The 19,368-nt window shown below is 47.8% G+C and overlaps 2 protein-coding genes across 3 annotated transcripts in view; one reads left to right on the forward strand and one right to left on the reverse strand.

Moving 5' to 3' along the window:
- The window catches only part of LOC130274608 (protein brambleberry-like), a 16,664-nt gene extending 3,699 nt beyond the window's left edge, over nucleotides 1–12,965 (reverse strand). Inside the window, exons 1-4 of the mRNA XM_056523044.1 lie at nucleotides 12,795–12,965; nucleotides 10,579–10,827; nucleotides 8,530–8,658; nucleotides 620–805 (exon numbers count right to left, since the gene is read on the reverse strand). Of these exons, the coding sequence (XP_056379019.1) occupies nucleotides 620–805; nucleotides 8,530–8,658; nucleotides 10,579–10,827; nucleotides 12,795–12,833 (603 nt within the window). The 5' untranslated portion in view covers nucleotides 12,834–12,965. The remainder of the gene's footprint in view (nucleotides 1–619; nucleotides 806–8,529; nucleotides 8,659–10,578; nucleotides 10,828–12,794) is intronic.
- On the forward strand, nucleotides 12,860–19,167 carry PYCR3 (pyrroline-5-carboxylate reductase 3). 2 transcript variants are annotated; one of them, XM_056518688.1, is made up of 6 exons: nucleotides 12,860–13,077; nucleotides 16,372–16,436; nucleotides 16,538–16,717; nucleotides 16,872–17,084; nucleotides 18,611–18,703; nucleotides 18,836–19,167. In XM_056518688.1, exons 1-6 carry the CDS (start codon nucleotides 12,954–12,956, stop codon nucleotides 19,016–19,018), a joined length of 858 nt encoding a protein of 285 aa, XP_056374663.1. In that variant the 5' UTR covers nucleotides 12,860–12,953; the 3' UTR covers nucleotides 19,019–19,167. The 2 variants fall into 2 exon arrangements, with proteins under 2 accessions (XP_056374663.1, XP_056374664.1); XM_056518689.1 differs by having other exon boundaries at nucleotides 12,866–13,047.
- The last annotated feature ends 201 nt before the right edge of the window (nucleotides 19,168–19,368 follow it).

Below are 19,368 nucleotides of genomic sequence, written 5' to 3' on the forward strand. Positions count from 1 at the left end.
TGGGCCCAGCAAGACTGCCCCCCCCCACTGTCCCCGTTTCCTCCCCCCCCCCCCCCCCCATTTCGGTTCAGTTGTTGCCGCTTGTAAACGGATTACAAACTGTTGTAAAATAATCCCATTGATGTCAATGGCCCCATACAATCCTTTCACATCCCTTTGCACTCATTTCCTTTTTTTTTTGTTTTTTACAGCAGAAAAGTCAGTGCATGCAGTATTTTTCTCCCGTTAAAAAAAAAAAAATGGAACGGACACAGTAAATTTGATATTTAAGTCTATGGAAAACTGATGAGCCTTTAATGTCATCCGTTTGCATCCATTCAATCCATTTTTACTACTGAGCATGCTCAGAACAAAAAAAATTTTATTTGGGTTAATTAAATGAACAGTAACGGATCCAAACAGATACAAATGGAAAACATCTGTTTGCATCTGTTATTGTCAGTTTTTTTTAAGTCAGTTTTTATTTTTGACAGGAGAAGAACGGGACGGGTCTAGACGGCCGTATGAACGCAGCCTTACAAGGAACATTTCTGCACTTTCCGTCATATCTTGCGCCCTAGTGTCGCCCGATCATGTGATACCCGTCTCTTCCCCCCCCCCCCCCCAGTCCCCTCATCACCTTCAGCATTTTCATGGCCTCCAGTTGGTTCATGGCGGTCGACACCAGAGTGTTCACCGTGAGTTCTGTCCGACGTCTGAAATGGAGCTGTCGTGCGGCGTAGCAGACGGAGCGCGCCCGGTTACTGACGATGTGGTAGGCGTTCCAGGTATCTGGGTCCATCGATGATGTGCACTCCGCAAGGGTCTGCGCAAAAAAAGACAAAGATGTCAGGAAAGGGTTAACTCCGACAAGAAGATATGGAAGCACCAGGAGGGGAGACCTCGCCAAAAAAGGGGAGACCTTCAATACACTGACAGGCAGTGACAAAGTGCTGAACAATGGGAAGAGGAAATCCACCGTTCCCACTTTTCTTCAAACATGGTGACAGTCACGCCCCCCCCATAGACTTGCATTGAGGGGGCGGGGCGTGACAGAGGGTGGGGCTATGACATCACAAGCTCCCAGCACCAGCTCTAAGTCTCTGCAAATTCGATTCTAAAGCCGCTGGCATTTTTGTTCGGTCTCGTTTGATGCCCGTGGTGAAGCATATGATTCGGCCATGAATATAAGATTTGTGGGCCAACTATACCAGGCACAGTAGTAGAGTCAGCATGGAGGGTAAAGTCCAAATGCTGCTGGACCCTGGGAATGGTCAGCAGGGACTCTAAGCGCCATCTAAATGGGTAATGAAACACTGCACACCCCATGTCATGGTCTGACCGCGCTGACTGGACATGATCATGATGGGCATAGAGGAGAGAGGGCAATGCCCCAGCAGTTGTCACTGTCATATTTGTATTAATTTTTATTAATATTTTTTTATATTAATTTTTATTTTTTATTTATTATTCTAAACCAGCCTGCTACCGCCCCATGTTTTTATGACACTCCAGACCTGATGGTACCCGACTTGTCCCAGTACCCCGAGGTGCTGGTGGATACTTTAGTAATAATTGGGGGGGGGGGGGGGGTGTAAGTATTAATACAATTTCAGTCATAGATGCCATGTATCCGACTACAATATTAGGCCTGTAAAGTGATTACAAAAAAATCCAGTGAAAATAAATTTTGCAGCAGCTGGAGGCACACAGGTTAGTAGAACAGAGTCTTAAAGGAACGCATTTCCAATTTCAGTCTGAGCTTCCTGGTTCATTAACAAAGGGGGAATTATGATTTACCGATAATTCGGTTTTCTTGAATCACCACATCAACACCACAATGAGATTGCCCCCATTGATCCTAAAGGAACAGGAAGCACAAAGAGGTTAAGTGGCCCCTCCCCGGACAACCCCTCAGTGTTTACAAATTACTAAGAAGTATACATATAAATAACATTTTTCGTACACTACTTAGGAGGGATTAAAGGGTGCTGATGTGACGATTCAAGAAAACCGAATTAATCGGTAAGTCATAATTCCCCCTTTTCATCTCATCACCACATCAGCACCACAATGAGACATACCAGATAAATGATGTCTAGGGAGGGACTACGGCTTGCAGCACTTTCCGTCAATGGCCAAATCCTGAGACGAGGCTACATCCAATTTGTAGTGTTTAAAGAAGGTGCGAGGTTTCGACCAAGTCACTGCTCTGCAAATCTGCTCCAATGAAGCAGAAGATATTTCAGCCCAGGAGACCGCCATAGCTCTGGTTGAGTGAGCTTTTAGATGTTCAGGAACTTGTTCTCCAGATCTTCTGTAAGCTTCAGCAATAGATGACTTCACCCATCTGGCATCTTTAGAGGCTTTCTTCCCTTTATTAGGGCCCTGGAACTGAATAAAGAGATTTTGATCTTTCCTCCAATCCTTGGTCTGTTGTAGGTAGAAAAGGATGGTTCTGACATCCAAGGAATGGAATCTCATTTTTTGGGGAATTACAAAAAGTTGGTAGGATAATATCTTGAGACCTGTGAAAGTTCGTTACCACTTTTGGTAAAAAAGCTGGATTTAGTTTCAGTATAATTCTGTCTGTCGGTAAGATGGGGTTCTTCAATTGATAATGCTTGAATCTCACTCTTCTTGCAGTTGTAATGGCTGTCAGGATGTCCGCTTTCCAAGTTCGGAATTTTATAGAAGAGTCTGAAAGTGGTTCGAAAGGTTCCTTGGTGAGACTAGAAAGCACTAAATTGAGATCCCAAGGCGGAGACAGGTTAGATATTTTTGGCTTCAGTCTTGACACAGCACCAAAAAAAAATCTTCTGACCCACTTATGCTCCGCGATACTTGTATCAAAAAAGCAACCTAAGGCTGCTGCCTGTACTTTCAGAGTACTGATGGATAATCCTTTGTCAAATCCTTCTTGAAGAAAGTTTAAGATTTGTGGTATATCAGGGTTCAGAGGATTTGGAGGGGAGGAACCACACCAGGAGTCAAATGTTTTCCATTGTTTCCACTATATAGCCGAAGTAGAAGGTTTTTTGTTTTTTAATAGAGTATCTATTACTTTATGGGACAGGCCCCTCTGAATCAACACTGACCGCTCAGGTTTGTTAGATCCTTGAATAGTAGAGGACCCTGCTGCAGGAGATCTTCTCTTACTGGTAGAGGGTAAGGGTGATCTATAGAGAGATGCTGAAGTAGAGTGTACCAACCTCTTTTGGGCCACCTATGAATATCCCTTTGGTCTTCTCCATCCGTATCTTCTGTAGAGACCTGCTGATCAGAGGGATAGGGGGGGGAACGCATAGGCTATGTTTAAGTTCCAACTTTGCTGAACTGCATCCACTCCCTCCGGGAGATCGCCTGGAAACAGGGAAAAGAAATGGTTTACCTTCCGATTTTTCCTTGTGGCGAATGGATCCACTTCTGGAATGCCCCTACAAGACAAGATCTTGAAAAACTTGTGGATCGAGTTCCCATTCCCCTGGATTGATCTGATGTCAGCTTAAATAATCTGCTTGGATATTTTCGCTTCCCTTGCGATGCACAGCAGAAAGTGACAAGATCTTGTCTTCCGCCCAAAAAAAGATCTATTCTGTCAAGGCTTGTAGAAGGCTGTGTCTTGTTCCTCCCTGATGATTTAGGAAGGCTACTGTGGTAGCGTTGTCGGTGTAAACCTTCACATGATTCCAGATTAGGTGTTGAGAAGCCTTCAGCGCCTTGAATACGGCTTTCAGTTCTCTGAAGTTGGAGGAGCGCAGACGAGTTTCCTCTGACCAAGTGCCCTGTAGGTAAATATCCTGAACATGTGCGCCCCAACCTCTGACTGGCGTCTGTTGTGACTGTCGCCACAGGAAGGGGAACCCAGAATACTCCTTTTTCCAGGTTTTTCCTCTTCATCCACCAAATGAGAGAATTTTTGACAGAAAGAGGAATTTTCGTCTTCTCCAGCGAACTCTGCGAGCGGTTCCAGACTTTGAGAATGTGTTTCTGAAGGATTCTTGTGTGACTCCATGGGACTGCTGGAATGCAAGAGGTCATGGAACCCAACAGGGACATCGCCATTCCTGATTGTGGAGGAATTTGCATGGTGGAAGACTTTGATCTTTTGGATTAGAGCAGTAATCTTCTCCTCCGGAAGGAAAGTCATTTGCCTGTCTGAGTCTAATATCATCCCTAAAAACAATTTTTGTTTTCCAGGGAAGAGATTCGACTTCTGGAAATTTATGATCCAGCCCATATTCTGTAAAAAGAGAATTGTTGAATTTACATGTTGGGACAGAAGTTCCTTGGACTTGGCAATAACTAGGAGATCGTCCAGATATGGAATGAGTAGGATTCCCTTTCGTCTCAAGGATGCTACTACTATCATGACCTTGGTGAAGATTCTCGGGGCTGAGGATATTCCGAATGGTAGAGCCTGGATTTGATAGTGGAAGGTCATATGATTTTTTTCAGAAATTTTTGAGGTTTTGGAAAATTGGCACATGAAAATAGGCGTCCCTTAGACCTATGGTTGCCATCCAGGCATACTGAGGCATCAGGGGAACGGCTGTTTTGAGAGTCTCCAACTTGAAGCGTTTGTATATTATGAGACGGTTCAGATGTTTTAGATTTATTATTGTTCTGAAAGAACCATTTGGTTTGGGAACCAGAAAGAGGCGAGTGTAGTGGCCCGGTTCTTGTTCCTCCAGAGGAACAGGAATGACTGCTCCCAGAGCCACCAAATCCTGAACACCCTGAAATAGCTGGTTGTTTAGAGACTCTGTGCTTAGATTTGTTGTGCGGAAGGATTGAGGTGGAGGGGAGACAAACTACAGTGGTCCCTCAAGTTACAATATTAATTGGTTCCGGGACGACCATCGTATGTTGAGACTAGAGATGAGCAAACTTACAGTAAATTCGATTCGTCACGAACTTCGCGGCTCGGCAGTTGATGACTTATCCTGCATAAATTAGTTCAGCCTTCAGGTGCTCCGGTGGGCTGGAAAAGGTGGATACAGTCCTAATAAAGAGTCTCCTAGGACTGTATCCACCTTTTCCTGCCCACCGGAGCACCTGAAAGCTGAACTCATTTACGCAGGAAAAGCCATCAACTGCCGAGCCGAGAAGTTCGTGACGAATCGAATTTACTGTAAGTTCGCTCATCTCTAGTTGAGACCATAACTATGGAAACCTGGTAATTGGTTCTGAAGGCACCAAAATGTCATCCAAAAATAGGAAAAAGTGAGGATTAAAGAAAAATAAGTAGATAACTAATATAGATAAAGCAAATCCTTACATATAAAAGTAAGAAAGATCTGCTGGGAGCTGTAATCACTGTCTATGTCAGTGTTTCCCAAGCAGGGTGCCTTCAGCTTTTGCAAAACTACAACTCCCAGCATGCCCGGACAGCCTTTGGCTGTCCGGGCATGCTGGGAGTTGTAGTTTTGCAACAGCTGGGGGCACCCTGCTTGGGAAACACTGGTCTATGTAGAGGACAGGAGCTTCTTCGGGGTCCTGTACAGTACAAAGTCCTAAAAAAGGAACATGGAGCCGCCCTCACCTGGTGTCCAAAGGAGCAGCCAAGTCTGGCACAGGTAAAGAGTACAGAACATGTAATACCTCCCTGTACTGTAGGGGGCGCTACCAGACACGAGTCAGTGCATACACTTCAGTAATACAGGTAAAGAGTACAGAACAAGTAATACCTCCCTGTACTGTAGGGGGTGCTACCAGACACCAGTCAATGCATACACTTCAGTAATAGAGGTGTTTTACCAATGAATGCCTATCCTGATTGGTTGGTTCTTCCGGCCATTGACACGTTTCACAGATCTGGAATGTTTGTAGTATTGTATGTCGAGTCTGGTTTCAACTTAATGGTCCAGAATAGACCATTGTATGTTGAAACTATAGTATGTTGAGGCCATTGTAAGTTGAGGGATCACTATTTTGAACCCGTTCTTGATGGAATTTCGAATGAACTGGTTTGTTGTTATATCCTTCCACTGATGGTAGAATAGAGTTAGTAGCCCCAAACCCCCCCCCCCCCCCCCCCCTGCCATTCTTACCGACTCAGCTGACCCGTCCACTAGAAGAGCAGCAGCTAACTTCAGCATAGGGATAGAGGAAAGAAGTTGGTCTCTGGGCGTCTTCTTCTCAATATGGTCTTCTAATTGACCCAGCCATAGAAAAAAAGATCTTGCGACACTTGTAGCTGCAATGTTAGGATTTACCGTATTTTTCGCCGTATAAGACGCACTTTTTCTTCCCCAAAACTGGGGAACGGCCATCAATGGCCGGGACCCGCGGCTAATACAGGACATCACCGATTGCGGTGATGCCCTGTATTAACCCTTCAGACGCGGCGATGAAAGCTGACCGCCGCGTCTGAAGGAAAAGCGACACTAACCCGGCTGTTCAGTCTGGCTGTTCGGGACCGCCGCGATTTCACCGCGGCGGTCCTGAACAGCCCGACTGAATAGTCGGGTTAGTGCTTACAGGAGACCGGTAGGGACCTTACCTGCCTCCTCGGTGTCTTCTCCGTTCAGGGATCCCCTGTATGGCCGGCGCTCTCCTTCCTCGTCATCGCGTACGTGCGTCTGCGTGCGTAACGACGGCGACAGAGAGCGAGGATACCCGGCCGGCAGCAGAGACGTTCTGGAGCGACGGGGACACGGCAACAGCGATGGAGCGACATCCAGGGCAGCGGTGACGGGTCCGGAGCAGCGGGGACACGTGAGTATTACCTCCTATGCAGTGGTCTTCAATCTGCGGACCTCCAGATGTTGCAAAACTACAACTCCCAGCATGTCCGGACAGCCGACGGCTGTCCGGGCATGCTGGGAGTTGTAGTTTTGCAACATCTGGAGTTCCGCAAGTTGAAGACCACTATTGGGTTCAAAATCTTTAATTTTTTTTGATTTTGCACCTACAAATTGTGTGCGTCTTACACGCCGGTGCGTCCTATAGGGCGAAAAATACGGTAATAAAGCGGATGATGCATCCCAATTTTTCCTAAGAATTCCTTCCATCTTCCTATCCAAAGGCTCTTATCCATAGTCTCTCTTCTTGACCACTTTAGCCACCTGAATATCTATTTTGGGGGCTTCACTCCATAATTCAGTATCCTCCCTACCGAAAGGGAACCTTGCTCTAAATTCTTTAGTCAACATGAGCTTTTTATCTGGTTCTTTCCATTCATCCAAAATTAAAAAAACTTTTCAGGTTCTCATGAATCGTAAACGTATTTTGTTTCCTAGGTTTTAACCCCGCAAACATTTCCCCCTTAGGGTCTTCTATATTCATGGTACTTTTTACGGCACTTAGGAGAGTATCCGCATCTTCGGCCGAAAAATAGCATCTCTTATCCTCTAATTTTCTCTGACTCCAGGTTAGAAGATAAGGCATCTATTTCAGAATCCACATTAATTGTAAGCCTAGATTTTTTAGCATGAGGAGGATCACAAGAAGTCGTTTTCGGCAGAGCAGCTGCCACAGAGGCCTGGACCTGTTGATTAATTCGGGACCATAATTCGTCCATAAAAGACTGAGTCTCCTGCTGAACAATCCTGGTCGTACAGGAATTACACAAGGATTTCAGATGTCCTCCAGGTAATTTTTCGAAGCATATGGCACATTTCTTAAGCTTGGCTTTAGAAGACTTTTTTTGGGGTGTCCTTGTCTCCCTAAAAAAGGAGAGAAGGAATACCCATAAATAGAGGAATAAACCTCACAAAATAAAGTAAATGAACCCCCCCCAAGGGGCCGGATACTCACTGGGCCGATAGAGCGAATTGCAGAGGCAGAGTCCATTTTAGCAGAAGACCTGAAATGGATGAGTCTTCCCTTTAAATAGCCCAGCTGATTTGGGTTTTGGCTCCTTCCAATCGGCGTCCCCACGTGCAGCACCACCCGGCCATGATTAAAAATTCCGCGCCACGAGAGGAGGTGAAACTTCCGGTCTCCAGCAATCCCAGCACCCTGTGCGCAACGTGACGTCACACGCCGAAACCCCCGGAGACCAGTAAAGAGGGGGGACACGCGTGCGCCCGAGGTCCCGCACGCCTATCTCCCCGCTGCTTAAACTCACCGAGTGCCGCGGCGGGGACTTGGAGGGTCCGGGAGGCTAGCGACAGAGCGCGCAACCCGGAGCGGCATCTGAGAGGGGGAAATCCTGGGACGACCGACCTCTGCCGTCTGGCTTGGCCAATACCGATCCTGACACCAGCCCCAGGAGGTAAAACCTCAATGCTTCTTAAAGGAACAGGAAACACTGAGGGGTTGTCCGGGGAGGGGCCTTTTAATCTCTTTGTGCTTCCTGTTCCTTTAGGATCAATCTCATTGTGGTGCTGATGTGACGATATGAAACATACAAGTACTACAGTAAAGTCCGACACTTAATGGGGAATTCTACCAACGTGTATTCAATAGAGAATATATTTAGTTTCCGTTTATATTATTTAGATCTCTGCTTCCTGTCAGTGACTATAAACTGACCTCCTCCTGCTCACACAGCTGAAGTTCTGTTACACTGTACACAACATCACTCCAACCCTCACGTCTCACCATGTCTTCAGTACAGGAGTACGTCTTACGCCCCTCCACTTCCGCCTGACAGTTAAACAGCAAAACCCCAAATTTTGCGATCTCTTCTTCAGACATTTCTGTGCACGACGCCCTCAGCTGACTGACCACCTGTAGAAGACACGAAACGGTGGTCACCACGAGGATCGGAACGACACAGCGCCCTATACTACATCCAGAGATCATATAAAACTCAGGATCAGTAATGTAATTATGTACATTCCAGCAGAATAGTGAGTACAGCTCTGGAGTATAATACAGGATATAACTCAGGATCAGTACAGGATAAGTAATGTAATGTATGTACACAGTGACCTCACCAGCAGAATAGTGAGTACAGCTCTGGAGTATAATACAGGATATAACTCAGGATCAGTACAGGATAAGTAATGTAATGTATGTGCACAGTGACCTCACCAGCAGAATAGTGAGTACAGCTCTGGAGTATAATATAGGATATAACTCAGGATCAGTACAGGATAAGTAATGTAATGTATGTACACAGTGACCTCACCAGCAGAATAGTGAGTACAGCTCTGGAGTATAATACAGGATATAACTCAGGATTAGTACAGGGTAAGTAATGTAATGTATGTACACAGTGACCTCACCAGCAGAATAGTGAGTACAGCTCTGGGGTATAATACAGGATATAACTCAGGATCAGTACAGGATAAGTAATGTAATGTATGTACACAGTGACCCCAGCAGCAGAATAGTGAGTACAGCTCTGGAGTATAATACAGGATATAACTCAGGATTAGTACAGGATAAGTAATGTAATGTATGTACACAGTGACCTCACCAGCAGAATAGTGAGTACAGCTCTGGAGAATAATACAGGATATAACTCAGGATCAGTACAGGATAAGTAATGTAATGTATGTACAGAGTGACCTCACCAGCAGAATAGTGAGTACAGCTCTGGGGTATAATACAGGATATAACTCAGGATCAGTACAGGATAAGTAATGTAATGTATGTACAGAGTGACCTCACCAGCAGAATAGTGAGTACAGCTCTGGAGTATAATACAGGATATAACTCAGGATCAGTACAGGATAAGTAATGTATGTACACAGTGATCTCACCAGCAGAATAGCGAGTACAGCTCTGGAGTATAATACAGGATATAACTCAGGATCAGTACAGGATAAGTAATGTAATGTATGTACACAGTGACCTCACCAGCAGAATAGTGAGTACAGCTCGGGGGTATAATACAGGATATAACTCAGGATCAGTACAGGATAAGTAATGTAATGTATATACACAGTGATCTCACCAGCAGAATAGTGAGTACAGCTCGAGGGTATAATACAGGATATAACTCAGGATCAATACAGGATAAGTAATGTATGTACACAGTGATCTCACCAGCAGAATAGTGAGTACAGCTCTGGAGTATAATACAGGATATAATCAGGATCAGTACAGGATAAGTAATGTAATGTATATACACAGTGACCTCACCGGCAGAATAGTGAGTACAGCTCTGGGGTATAATACAGGATATAACTCTGGATCAGTACAGGATAAGTAATGTAATGTATATACACAGTGACCTCACCAGCAGAATAGTGAGTACAGCTCTGGAGTATAATACAGGATATAACTCAGGATCAGTACAGGATAAGTAATGTAATGTATGTGCACAGTGATCTCACCAGCAGAATAATGAGTACAGCTCTGGGGTATAATACAGGATATAACTCAGGATCAGTACAGGATAAGTAATGTAATGTATGCACACAGTGATCTCACCAGCAGAATAGTGAGTACAGCTCTGGAGTATAATACAGGATATAACTCAGGATCAGTACAGGATAAGTAATGTAATGTATGTACACAGTGACCTCACCAGCAGAATAGTGAGTGCAGCTCTGGAGTATAATACAGGATATAACTCAGGATCAGTACAGGATAAGTAATGTAATGTATGTACAGAGTGATCTCACCAGCAGAATAGTGAGTACAGTCCAGGATGACCCCGCTCCCCTCCCATGCAGTTTAGGGTCAGGACCCCCGCACCTTATAGTTACAGCTGTCCAGAGGAGAAAGCTCCAGGTCTTTGGCTTCAGCTAAAAACTTCTCATCGGTTGTGATCATCTCAAATGGGGCCCCTGGTAGAGTCTGGGGGTCCGGGGCCGGCTCCTTCTGGGATGCAGATTTTACACTAGAAGACTTACGGGTGAACCAGCCAAAAAATGCCCCAGTCCTTAAAGGAAGGAGGAGGAGGAGCAGAAGAACATGGCGGCCTGGAGACATCATGGGATTGATCTGAGAAGAATCAGAGATATGAGACAGGACTAGTGTAATACACATCACCACCACAAGGGGCAGTATAGTGTCAGGTGTAATACACATCACCACCACAAGGGGCAGTATAGTGTCAGGTGTAATACACATCACCACCACAAGGGGCAGTATAGTGTCAGGTGTAATACACATCACCACCACAAGGGGCAGTATAGTGTCAGGTGTAATACACATTACCATGGGGGGGGGGGGCAGTATAGTGTCAGGTGTAATACACATCACCACCACAAGGGGCAGTATAGTGTCAGGTGTAATACACATCACCACCACAAGGGGCAGTATAGTGTCAGGTGTAATACACATCACCACCACAAGGGGCAGTATAGTGTCAGGTGTAATACACATTACCATGGGGGGGGGGGGGGCAGTATAGTGTCAGGTGTAATACACCTCACCACCACAAGGGGCAGTATAGTGTCAGGTGTAATACACCTCACCACCACAGGGGGGCAGTATAGTGTCAGGTGTAATACACCTCACCACCACAGGGGGGCAGTATAGTGTCAGGTGTAATACACCTCACCACCACAAGGGGCAGTATAGTGTCAGGTGTAATACACATCACCACCACAAGGGGCAGTATAGTGTCAGGTGTTATATACATTACCATAGGGGGGCAGTATGGTGTCAGGTGTAATATACATTACCACAGGAGGGGGCAGTATAGTGTCAGGTGTAATATACATTACCACAGGGGGGCGGTATAGTGTCAGGTGTAATACCCACAGGGGGCGGTATAGTGTCAGGTGTAATACCCACAGGGGGCGGTATAGTGTCAGGAGTAATACCCACAGGGGGCAGTATAGTGTCAGGTGTAATACCCACAGGGGGCAGTATAGTGTCAGGTGTAATACCCACAGGGGGCAGTATAGTGTCAGGTGTAATACCCACAGGGGGCGGTATAGTGTCAGGTGTAATACCCACAGGGGGCGGTATAGTGTCAGGTGTAATACCCACAGGGGGGCGGTATAGTGTCAGGTGTAATACCCACAGGGGGGCAGTATGGTGTCAGGTGTAATACCCACAGGGGGGCAGTATGGTGTCAGGTGTAATACCCACAGGGGGGCAGTATGGTGTCAGGTGTAATACCCACAGGGGGCGGTATAGTGTCAGGTGTAATACCCACAGGGGGCGGTATAGTGTCAGGTGTAATACCCACAGGGGGCGGTATAGTGTCAGGTGTAATACCCACAGGGGGCGGTATAGTGTCAGGTGTAATACCCACAGGGGGCGGTATAGTGTCAGGTGTAATACCCACAGGGGGCGGTATAGTGTCAGGTGTAATACCCACAGGGGGCGGTATAGTGTCAGGTGTAATACCCACAGGGGGCGGTATAGTGTCAGGTGTAATACCCACAGGGGGCGGTATAGTGTCAGGTGTAATACCCACAGGGGGCGGTATAGTGTCAGGTGTAATACCCACAGGGGGCGGTATAGTGTCAGGTGTAATACCCACAGGGGGCGGTATAGTGTCAGGTGTAATACCCACAGGGGGCGGTATAGTGTCAGGTGTAATACCCACAGGGGGCGGTATAGTGTCAGGTGTAATACCCACAGGGGGCGGTATAGTGTCAGGTGTAATACCCACAGGGGGCGGTATAGTGTCAGGAGTAATACCCACAGGGGGCGGTATAGTGTCAGGAGTAATACCCACAGGGGGCAGTATAGTGTCAGGTGTAATACCCACAGGGGGCAGTATAGTGTCAGGTGTAATACCCACAGGGGGCAGTATAGTGTCAGGTGTAATACCCACAGGGGGCAGTATAGTGTCAGGTGTAATACCCACAGGGGGCAGTATAGTGTCAGGTGTAATACCCACAGGGTGCAGTATAGTGTCAGGTGTAATACACATTAATACCCACAGGGGGCAGTATAGTGTCAGTCGTCATTCCCACCATCATATACCACACGTGCCGTTTACCTCTCACCTGTCGTCTTCGCTCTGTACGAATGTCCCGCGCCGACATTTCTTTATAACAGATCGCATCCGTGACGTCACGTTTTAGAAGCCAATCAACGCCCCGCCGAGAGGATCTCCCCGCCTCTACCTGACCCTGACTCCGCCCACTTTGTGATCCGGTGTACTGATGGCGGCGGCAGGACCAGGGAGCCCCCTGCGGGTGGGATGTATCGGAGCCGGCAAGATGGCTCGGGGAGTGCTGGGCGGCCTCATCGTCAGCGGTAACGGAGCGGTACCGGACACGTGCACCGGTGTATTTTTATTTTTTTGCTTGACGCGTCTCGAAATTCGTCATATCCGGTCCCGGACAGCTGACATGTGCAGCAAGAACCGCGTCAGCCTCAGCTCTGCTACATGACCAAGCGTAGAGTATCTGGACGCTGCGCTGCTGTGGTTTCCCAACTAGAGAGTGTCTCCAGCTGTTGCAAAACTACAACTCCCAGCATGCCCGGACAGCCGTTGGCTGTCCGGGCATGCTGGGAGTTGTAGTTTTGCAACAGCTGGAGGCACCCTGGTTGGGAAACACTGCTCCACTATGTAGATTGGTCCTGCTTCAGCTCTGTAACATTGTCCTACAGATTGCTGCTGCTGCAGAACCTCTTGTGGCCGACAGTAATCCATTTATAGGGAGATGTAGCAGAGCTAAGGAGGGGTTAACAGTCGCTGATCCCTGTAGTTCACCAAAGGTGACCGCCCTGCTTCAGATCTGTTACATTTAAAAAAAGATAAATACATTTAATCATTTTGTAAGCAGCCGGGTACAAACCAAACAGCAGCAGCCTGGCACTACCAGGGTGGGAGCCGCCATTTCTTCTGGCCTTTCTGGATGAGCTGCACTACCTGAGCCACTTGTGTGGGTTGTAGACTCCGTCTCATGCTACCACTAGAGTGAAAGCACCGCCAGCATTCAAAAGTGACCAAAACATCAGCCAGGAAGCATAGGAACTGAGAAGTGGTCTGTGGTAATGGACCCCAGATCTATTAGATGACTCCATTAGGAAGCCTGTAGAGTGATTAAAAAATAAAAACTACTGTAAAAAATGATTTATTGAAATAAAAACCTCCCTGAACTGCAGGTGGGATTTGGACTTTATATATATATATATATTTATATATATATATATATATATATACGGCTCAAAACAATAAAGGGAACAACAACGTAATGTAACTCCAAGTCAATGACACTTGTGTGAGATCCCACTGTCCACTCAGGAAGAACACTGATTGACAATCAATTTCACATGGAACAGACAACAGGGGGAAATTATAGGCAATTAGCAAGACACCCCCAATAAAGGAGTGGTTCTGCAGGTGGGGACCACAGACGTCTTGTTAGTTCCTATGCTTCCTGGCTGATGTTTTGGTCACTTTTGAATGCTGGCAGTGCTTTCACTCTAGTGGTAGCGTGAGACGGAGTCTGCAACCCACACAAGTGGCTCAGGTAGTGCAGATCATCCAGGATGGCACATCAATGCGAGCTGTGGCAAGAAGGTTTGCTGTGTCTGTCAGCGTAGTGTCCAGAGCATGGAGGTGCTACCAGGAGACAGGCCAGTACATCAGGAGACATGGAGGAGGCCGTAGGAGGAGAACAACCCAGCAGCAGGACCGATACCTCCGCCTTTGTGCAAGGAGGAGCAGGAGGAGCACTGCCAGAGCCCTGCAAAATGACCTCCAGCAGGCCACAAATGTGCATGTGTCCACTCAAACGGTCAGAAACAGACTCCATGAGGGTGGTATGAGGGCCCGACGTCCACAGGTGGGGGTTGTATGAGGGCCCGACATCCACAGGTGGGGGTTGTATGAGGGCCCGACATCCACAGGTGGGGGTTGTGCTCACAGCCCAATACCGTGCAGGACATTTGGCATTTGCCAGAGAACACCAAGATTGGCAAATTCACCACTGGCGCCCTGTGCTCTTCACAGATGAAAGCAGGTTCACACTGAGCACATGTGACAGTCTGGAGACGTCATGGAGAACGTTCTGCTGCCTGCAACATCCTCCAGCATGACCGGTTTGGTGGTGGGTCAGTAATGGTGTGGGGTGGTATTTCTTTGGGGGGCTGCACAGTCCTCCATGTACTTGCCAGAGGTAGCCTGACTGCCATTAGGTACCGAGATGAGATCCTCAGACCCCTTGTGAGACCATATGCTGGTGCGGTTGGCCCTGGGTTCCTCCTAATACAAGACAATGCTAGACCTCATGTGGCTGGAGTGTGTCAGCAGTTCCTACAAGAGGAAGGCATTGATGCTATGGACTGGCCGCCCGTTCCCCTGAATTCGATTGAGCCCATCTGGGACGTCTCGCTCCATCCACCACAGACTGTCCAGGAGTTGGCGGATGCTTTAGTCCAGGTCTGGGAGGACATCCCTCAGGAGACCATCCTCCACCTCATCAGGATCATGCCCAGGCATTGTAGGGAGGTCATACGGGCACGTGGAGGCCACACACACTACTGAGCCTCATTGGGACTTGTATTAAGGACATTACATAAAGTTGGATCAGCCTGTAGTGGGGTTTTCCACTGTGATTTTGAGTGACTCCATATCCAGACCTCCAGGGGTTGATATATTTCATTTCCATTGATAATTTTTGGTGATTTAGTTGTCAGCGAATTAAACTATGTAAAGAGGAAAGTATTTCATACGATTAGATCATTCAGATCTAGGACGTGTTATCTTAGTGATCCCTAAGGAGCTCATGTAGCAGAGCTGAGGGTGACATGGGTTTGCACACCAGCCGCTCATGTAAATGTGCTCAACCTGTCTGATGTAGCTGAGCTGATGTTGGGTCCCTCCGTCCCCGTCCCTCCGAAATGCGTTACTATTCACGCGCGTACGCATTCAACCGCTATTCCTGGTCCTGTTTGTCAGAAAGGACCGGACTCACAGGCAGAAGCAATCGGTGGCAGATCCGTTCTGATCAGAGTGCTGCTCCTGCCCACCTGGTTGGTTTTTACCCGGCTGGTTATGAAATAACTCCTGTTTTTTATTATTATAAAAAAAAATAATAATAATTTTTGCAGGACTGTCGCTTTTTGTGAACAACAGTGATGGATGACTGGCAACCACTCGTCAGCTCTGCTACATTGACCTGGCGATTGATCGCTGTTGGGCCCCAAGAGGTTCTGCAGCACCAATCTATACGGCCGTATAGCAGTGCTGAGGCAGTACCTGAATATGCCGATATTAACAGTGGGACAATGTTTCCCAACCAGGATGCCTCCAGCTGTTGCAAAACTACAATTCCCAGCTAGCACGCTGGAATGCTGGGAGCTGTAGTTTTGCAACAGCTGGAGGCACCCTGATTGGGAAACACTGGTCTAACCACTAACCCTATACACTGCCCTCGCCTATAAGTGGGTTTAACGCTAGGTGGGCAAAGCAGCACTCTGTGCAGAAGGACCATGAGCAAAATAGATCAGCCATTGATTGCTTCTGCCTGTGAGTGCATTTGGTTGGAGGCACTGCTGAGAGTGCGTCATGTGACACAACACCGGTCACCACTCTGCGCATGTATTGATTATTATTATTATTGTTTATAGGGAAGGTCCCTGGTCAGGACATCACCGTAAGTGCCCCCAGTGACACCAACCTGCAGTACTTCCGGGTGAGCAGAGGGGGGGTGTGAATATTAATGCAATGTGATGATAACGATGGAGGAGACCCCCGGGGATGAACCCTCATTCACACTGTACATTGTCTCCGCAGGATCACGGCTGCAACACGACCCACTCCAACATCAGCGTCCTGTACGGGGCCAAGGTGGTCTTCCTGGCGACGAAGCCGCACATCATCCCACAGGTCCTGGTGGAGATCTCGTCCGCCATCACCAGCGATCATGTAATTGTTTCTATGGCGGCGGGGGTGTCTCTACAGACCCTCAAGAACGTGAGTTCGGGGGAGGGGGCAGAGACACTGATGCTTCATTACAGTCCATGTTCTATAGTGATAAGGTCCACGTGATATCGGACAGCGGCAGAATCATGAGCGCAGCTCTGGATGTTACTCCCATTCTGTGATGTCTTGGTTCTTGTGTCCTCAGCTGGTCCCCAGTGGAGCCCGAATTCTCCGTATGGGCGCCAACCTGCCATGTGTGATCCAGCAGGGGGCGATGGTGTTCGCTCGGGGCCCCGGTGTTGACCAGGATGAGGCGGACATGTTGAAGGATCTCCTGTCTGTGTGCGGGATGTGTGAGGAGGTCCCGGAGTCCTACATGGATATTCACACAGGAATCAGCGGCAGCGGTGTAGCGTATGTAAGTGTGATATGGGGAGTTGGGAATTCGACACCGCCACTGGGGACTGGTTATACTATACCGCCATTCACTGGGGACTGGTTATACTACACTGCCATTCACTGGGGACTGGTTATACTATACCGCCATTCACTGGGGACTGGTTATACTACACCGCCATTCACTGGGGACTGGTGATACTACACCGCCATTCACTGGGGACTGGTTATACTATACCGCCATTCACTGGGGACTGGTTATACTACACCGCCATTCACTGGGGACTGGTGATACTATACCGCCATTCACTGGGGACTGGTGATACTACACCGCCATTCACTGGGGACTGGTTATGCTACACCGCCATTCACTGGGGACTGGTTATGCTACACCGCCATTCACTGGGGACTGGTTATACTACACCACCATTCACTGGGGACTGGTTATACTACACCGCCATTCACTGGGGACTGGTTATACTATACCGCCATTCACTGGGGACTGGTTATACTACACCGCCATTCACTGGGGACTGGTGATACTACACCGCCATTCACTGGGGACTGGTTATACCACACCGCCATTCACTGGGGACTGGTTATGCTACACCGCCATTCACTGGGGACTGGTTATACTACACCACCATTCACTGGGGACTGGTTATACTACACCGCCATTCACTGGGGACTGGTTATACTATACCGCCATTCACTGGGGACTGGTTATACTACAACGCCATTCACTGGGGACTGGTGATACTACACCGCCATTCACTGGGGACTGGTTATACTACACCGCCATTCACTGGGGACTGGTTATACTACACCACCATTCACTGGGGACTGGTTATACTACACCGCCATTCACTGGGGACTGGTGATACTACACCGCCATTCACTGGGGACTGGTGATACTACACCGCCATTCACTGGGGACTGGTTATACTACACTGCCATTTACTGGGGACTGGTTATACTACACTGCCATTCACTGGGGACTGGTTATACTATACCGCCATTCACTGGGGACTGGTTATACTACACCGCCATTCACTGGGGACTGGTGATACTACACCGCCATTCACTGGGGACTGGTTATACTACACCGCCATTCACTGGGGACTGGTTATACTACACTGCCATTTACTGGGGACTGGTTATACTACACTGCCATTCACTGGGGACTGGTTATACTATACCGCCATTCACTGGGGACTGGTTATACTACACCGCCATTCACTGGGGACTGGTGATACTACACCGCCATTCACTGGGGACTGGTTATACTACACCGCCATTCACTGGGGACTGGTTATACTACACTGCCATTTACTGGGGACTGGTTATACTACACCGCCATTCACTGGGGACTACTTATGCTATCTGTCACAGGTTACTATACTATGGTGCCACTTATATGTGTCTGACACGTGTCTATTGCTATCTCTCTTTGACCGGTGACGATACTGTGTCCATACATCATCGTCCCGGTGACTATATATCATTGTCTCAGTGACTGGCGCACTATACTTTCTGTTCTCTCGCCAGGTGTACTTGTTTGCAGAGGCGTTGATGGACGGAGCGGTGAAGATGGGAATGCCCCCCGCCATATCAAGCCGAATCGCCGCCCAGACGCTTCTGGTGAGTGTATGAATGCACAATGCCGTCACATGATCCATGCCAGAACTACGGTACAGCAGACTGACACATACACGCAGAGGAGCATTTTGTATTATTATTTTTTTGTATTTTATTTTTTTTGCATCGTTTAAGGGGGCTGCAAAAATGATCCTGGAGACGGGCGAGCACCCGGCAAAGCTCCGCTCCGATGTCTGCACCCCCGGCGGGACCACCATACACGCCCTCCATGAACTGGAGAAGGGAGGTTTGAGAGCAGCGGTGATGAACGCCGTGGAGGCCGCAACCAATAGGGCGAGAGAAATGGACAAGGACTAGTGGCGGCCGCCATGTTCTTGCCGTATGTTGTGTAGACGCGGATATGATTGTTACGTCTTCTATTTCTCTATTGTTGTTGTTTTATTTTTTTTGTTACAAACTTAGTGTAAACGTTTCAATAAAAACGTTCCGATTAGGGACCAAAGGGATGGAAATTCCCATAGATCTTCTCATTGGTGGTGACCGTGTCATGCTCCGCCCCTCAGGCGAGGACGAGGCGTATTGGGAACTATGGACATGTCTAGGGTGCTCCTTTAAACTGGAACCTCTCCTGGATAATCTTGTTTGAGACAGCACCCGTGACAGTGTGCCTCCAGCTGCTGCAAAACTACAACTCCCAGCATGCCCGG

This window comes from Hyla sarda, chromosome 5 (genome assembly GCF_029499605.1).
Source record: "Hyla sarda isolate aHylSar1 chromosome 5, aHylSar1.hap1, whole genome shotgun sequence".
NCBI classification, from domain to species: Eukaryota; Metazoa; Chordata; class Amphibia; order Anura; family Hylidae; genus Hyla; species Hyla sarda.

What these genes read in the sequence shown, in the direction of transcription:
- PYCR3 (XM_056518688.1), top strand. Translation starts at nt 12,954, where the DNA reads ATGGCGGCGGCAGGACCAGGGAGCCCCCTGCGGGTGGGATGTATCGGA. An exon ending in CCAACCTGCAGTACTTCCGG is followed by an intron (nt 16,437 to 16,537) that starts GTGAGCAGAGGG and finishes TTGTCTCCGCAG; the next exon opens with GATCACGGCTGCAACACGAC. An exon ending in CTCTACAGACCCTCAAGAAC is followed by an intron (nt 16,718 to 16,871) that starts GTGAGTTCGGGG and finishes TTGTGTCCTCAG; the next exon opens with CTGGTCCCCAGTGGAGCCCG.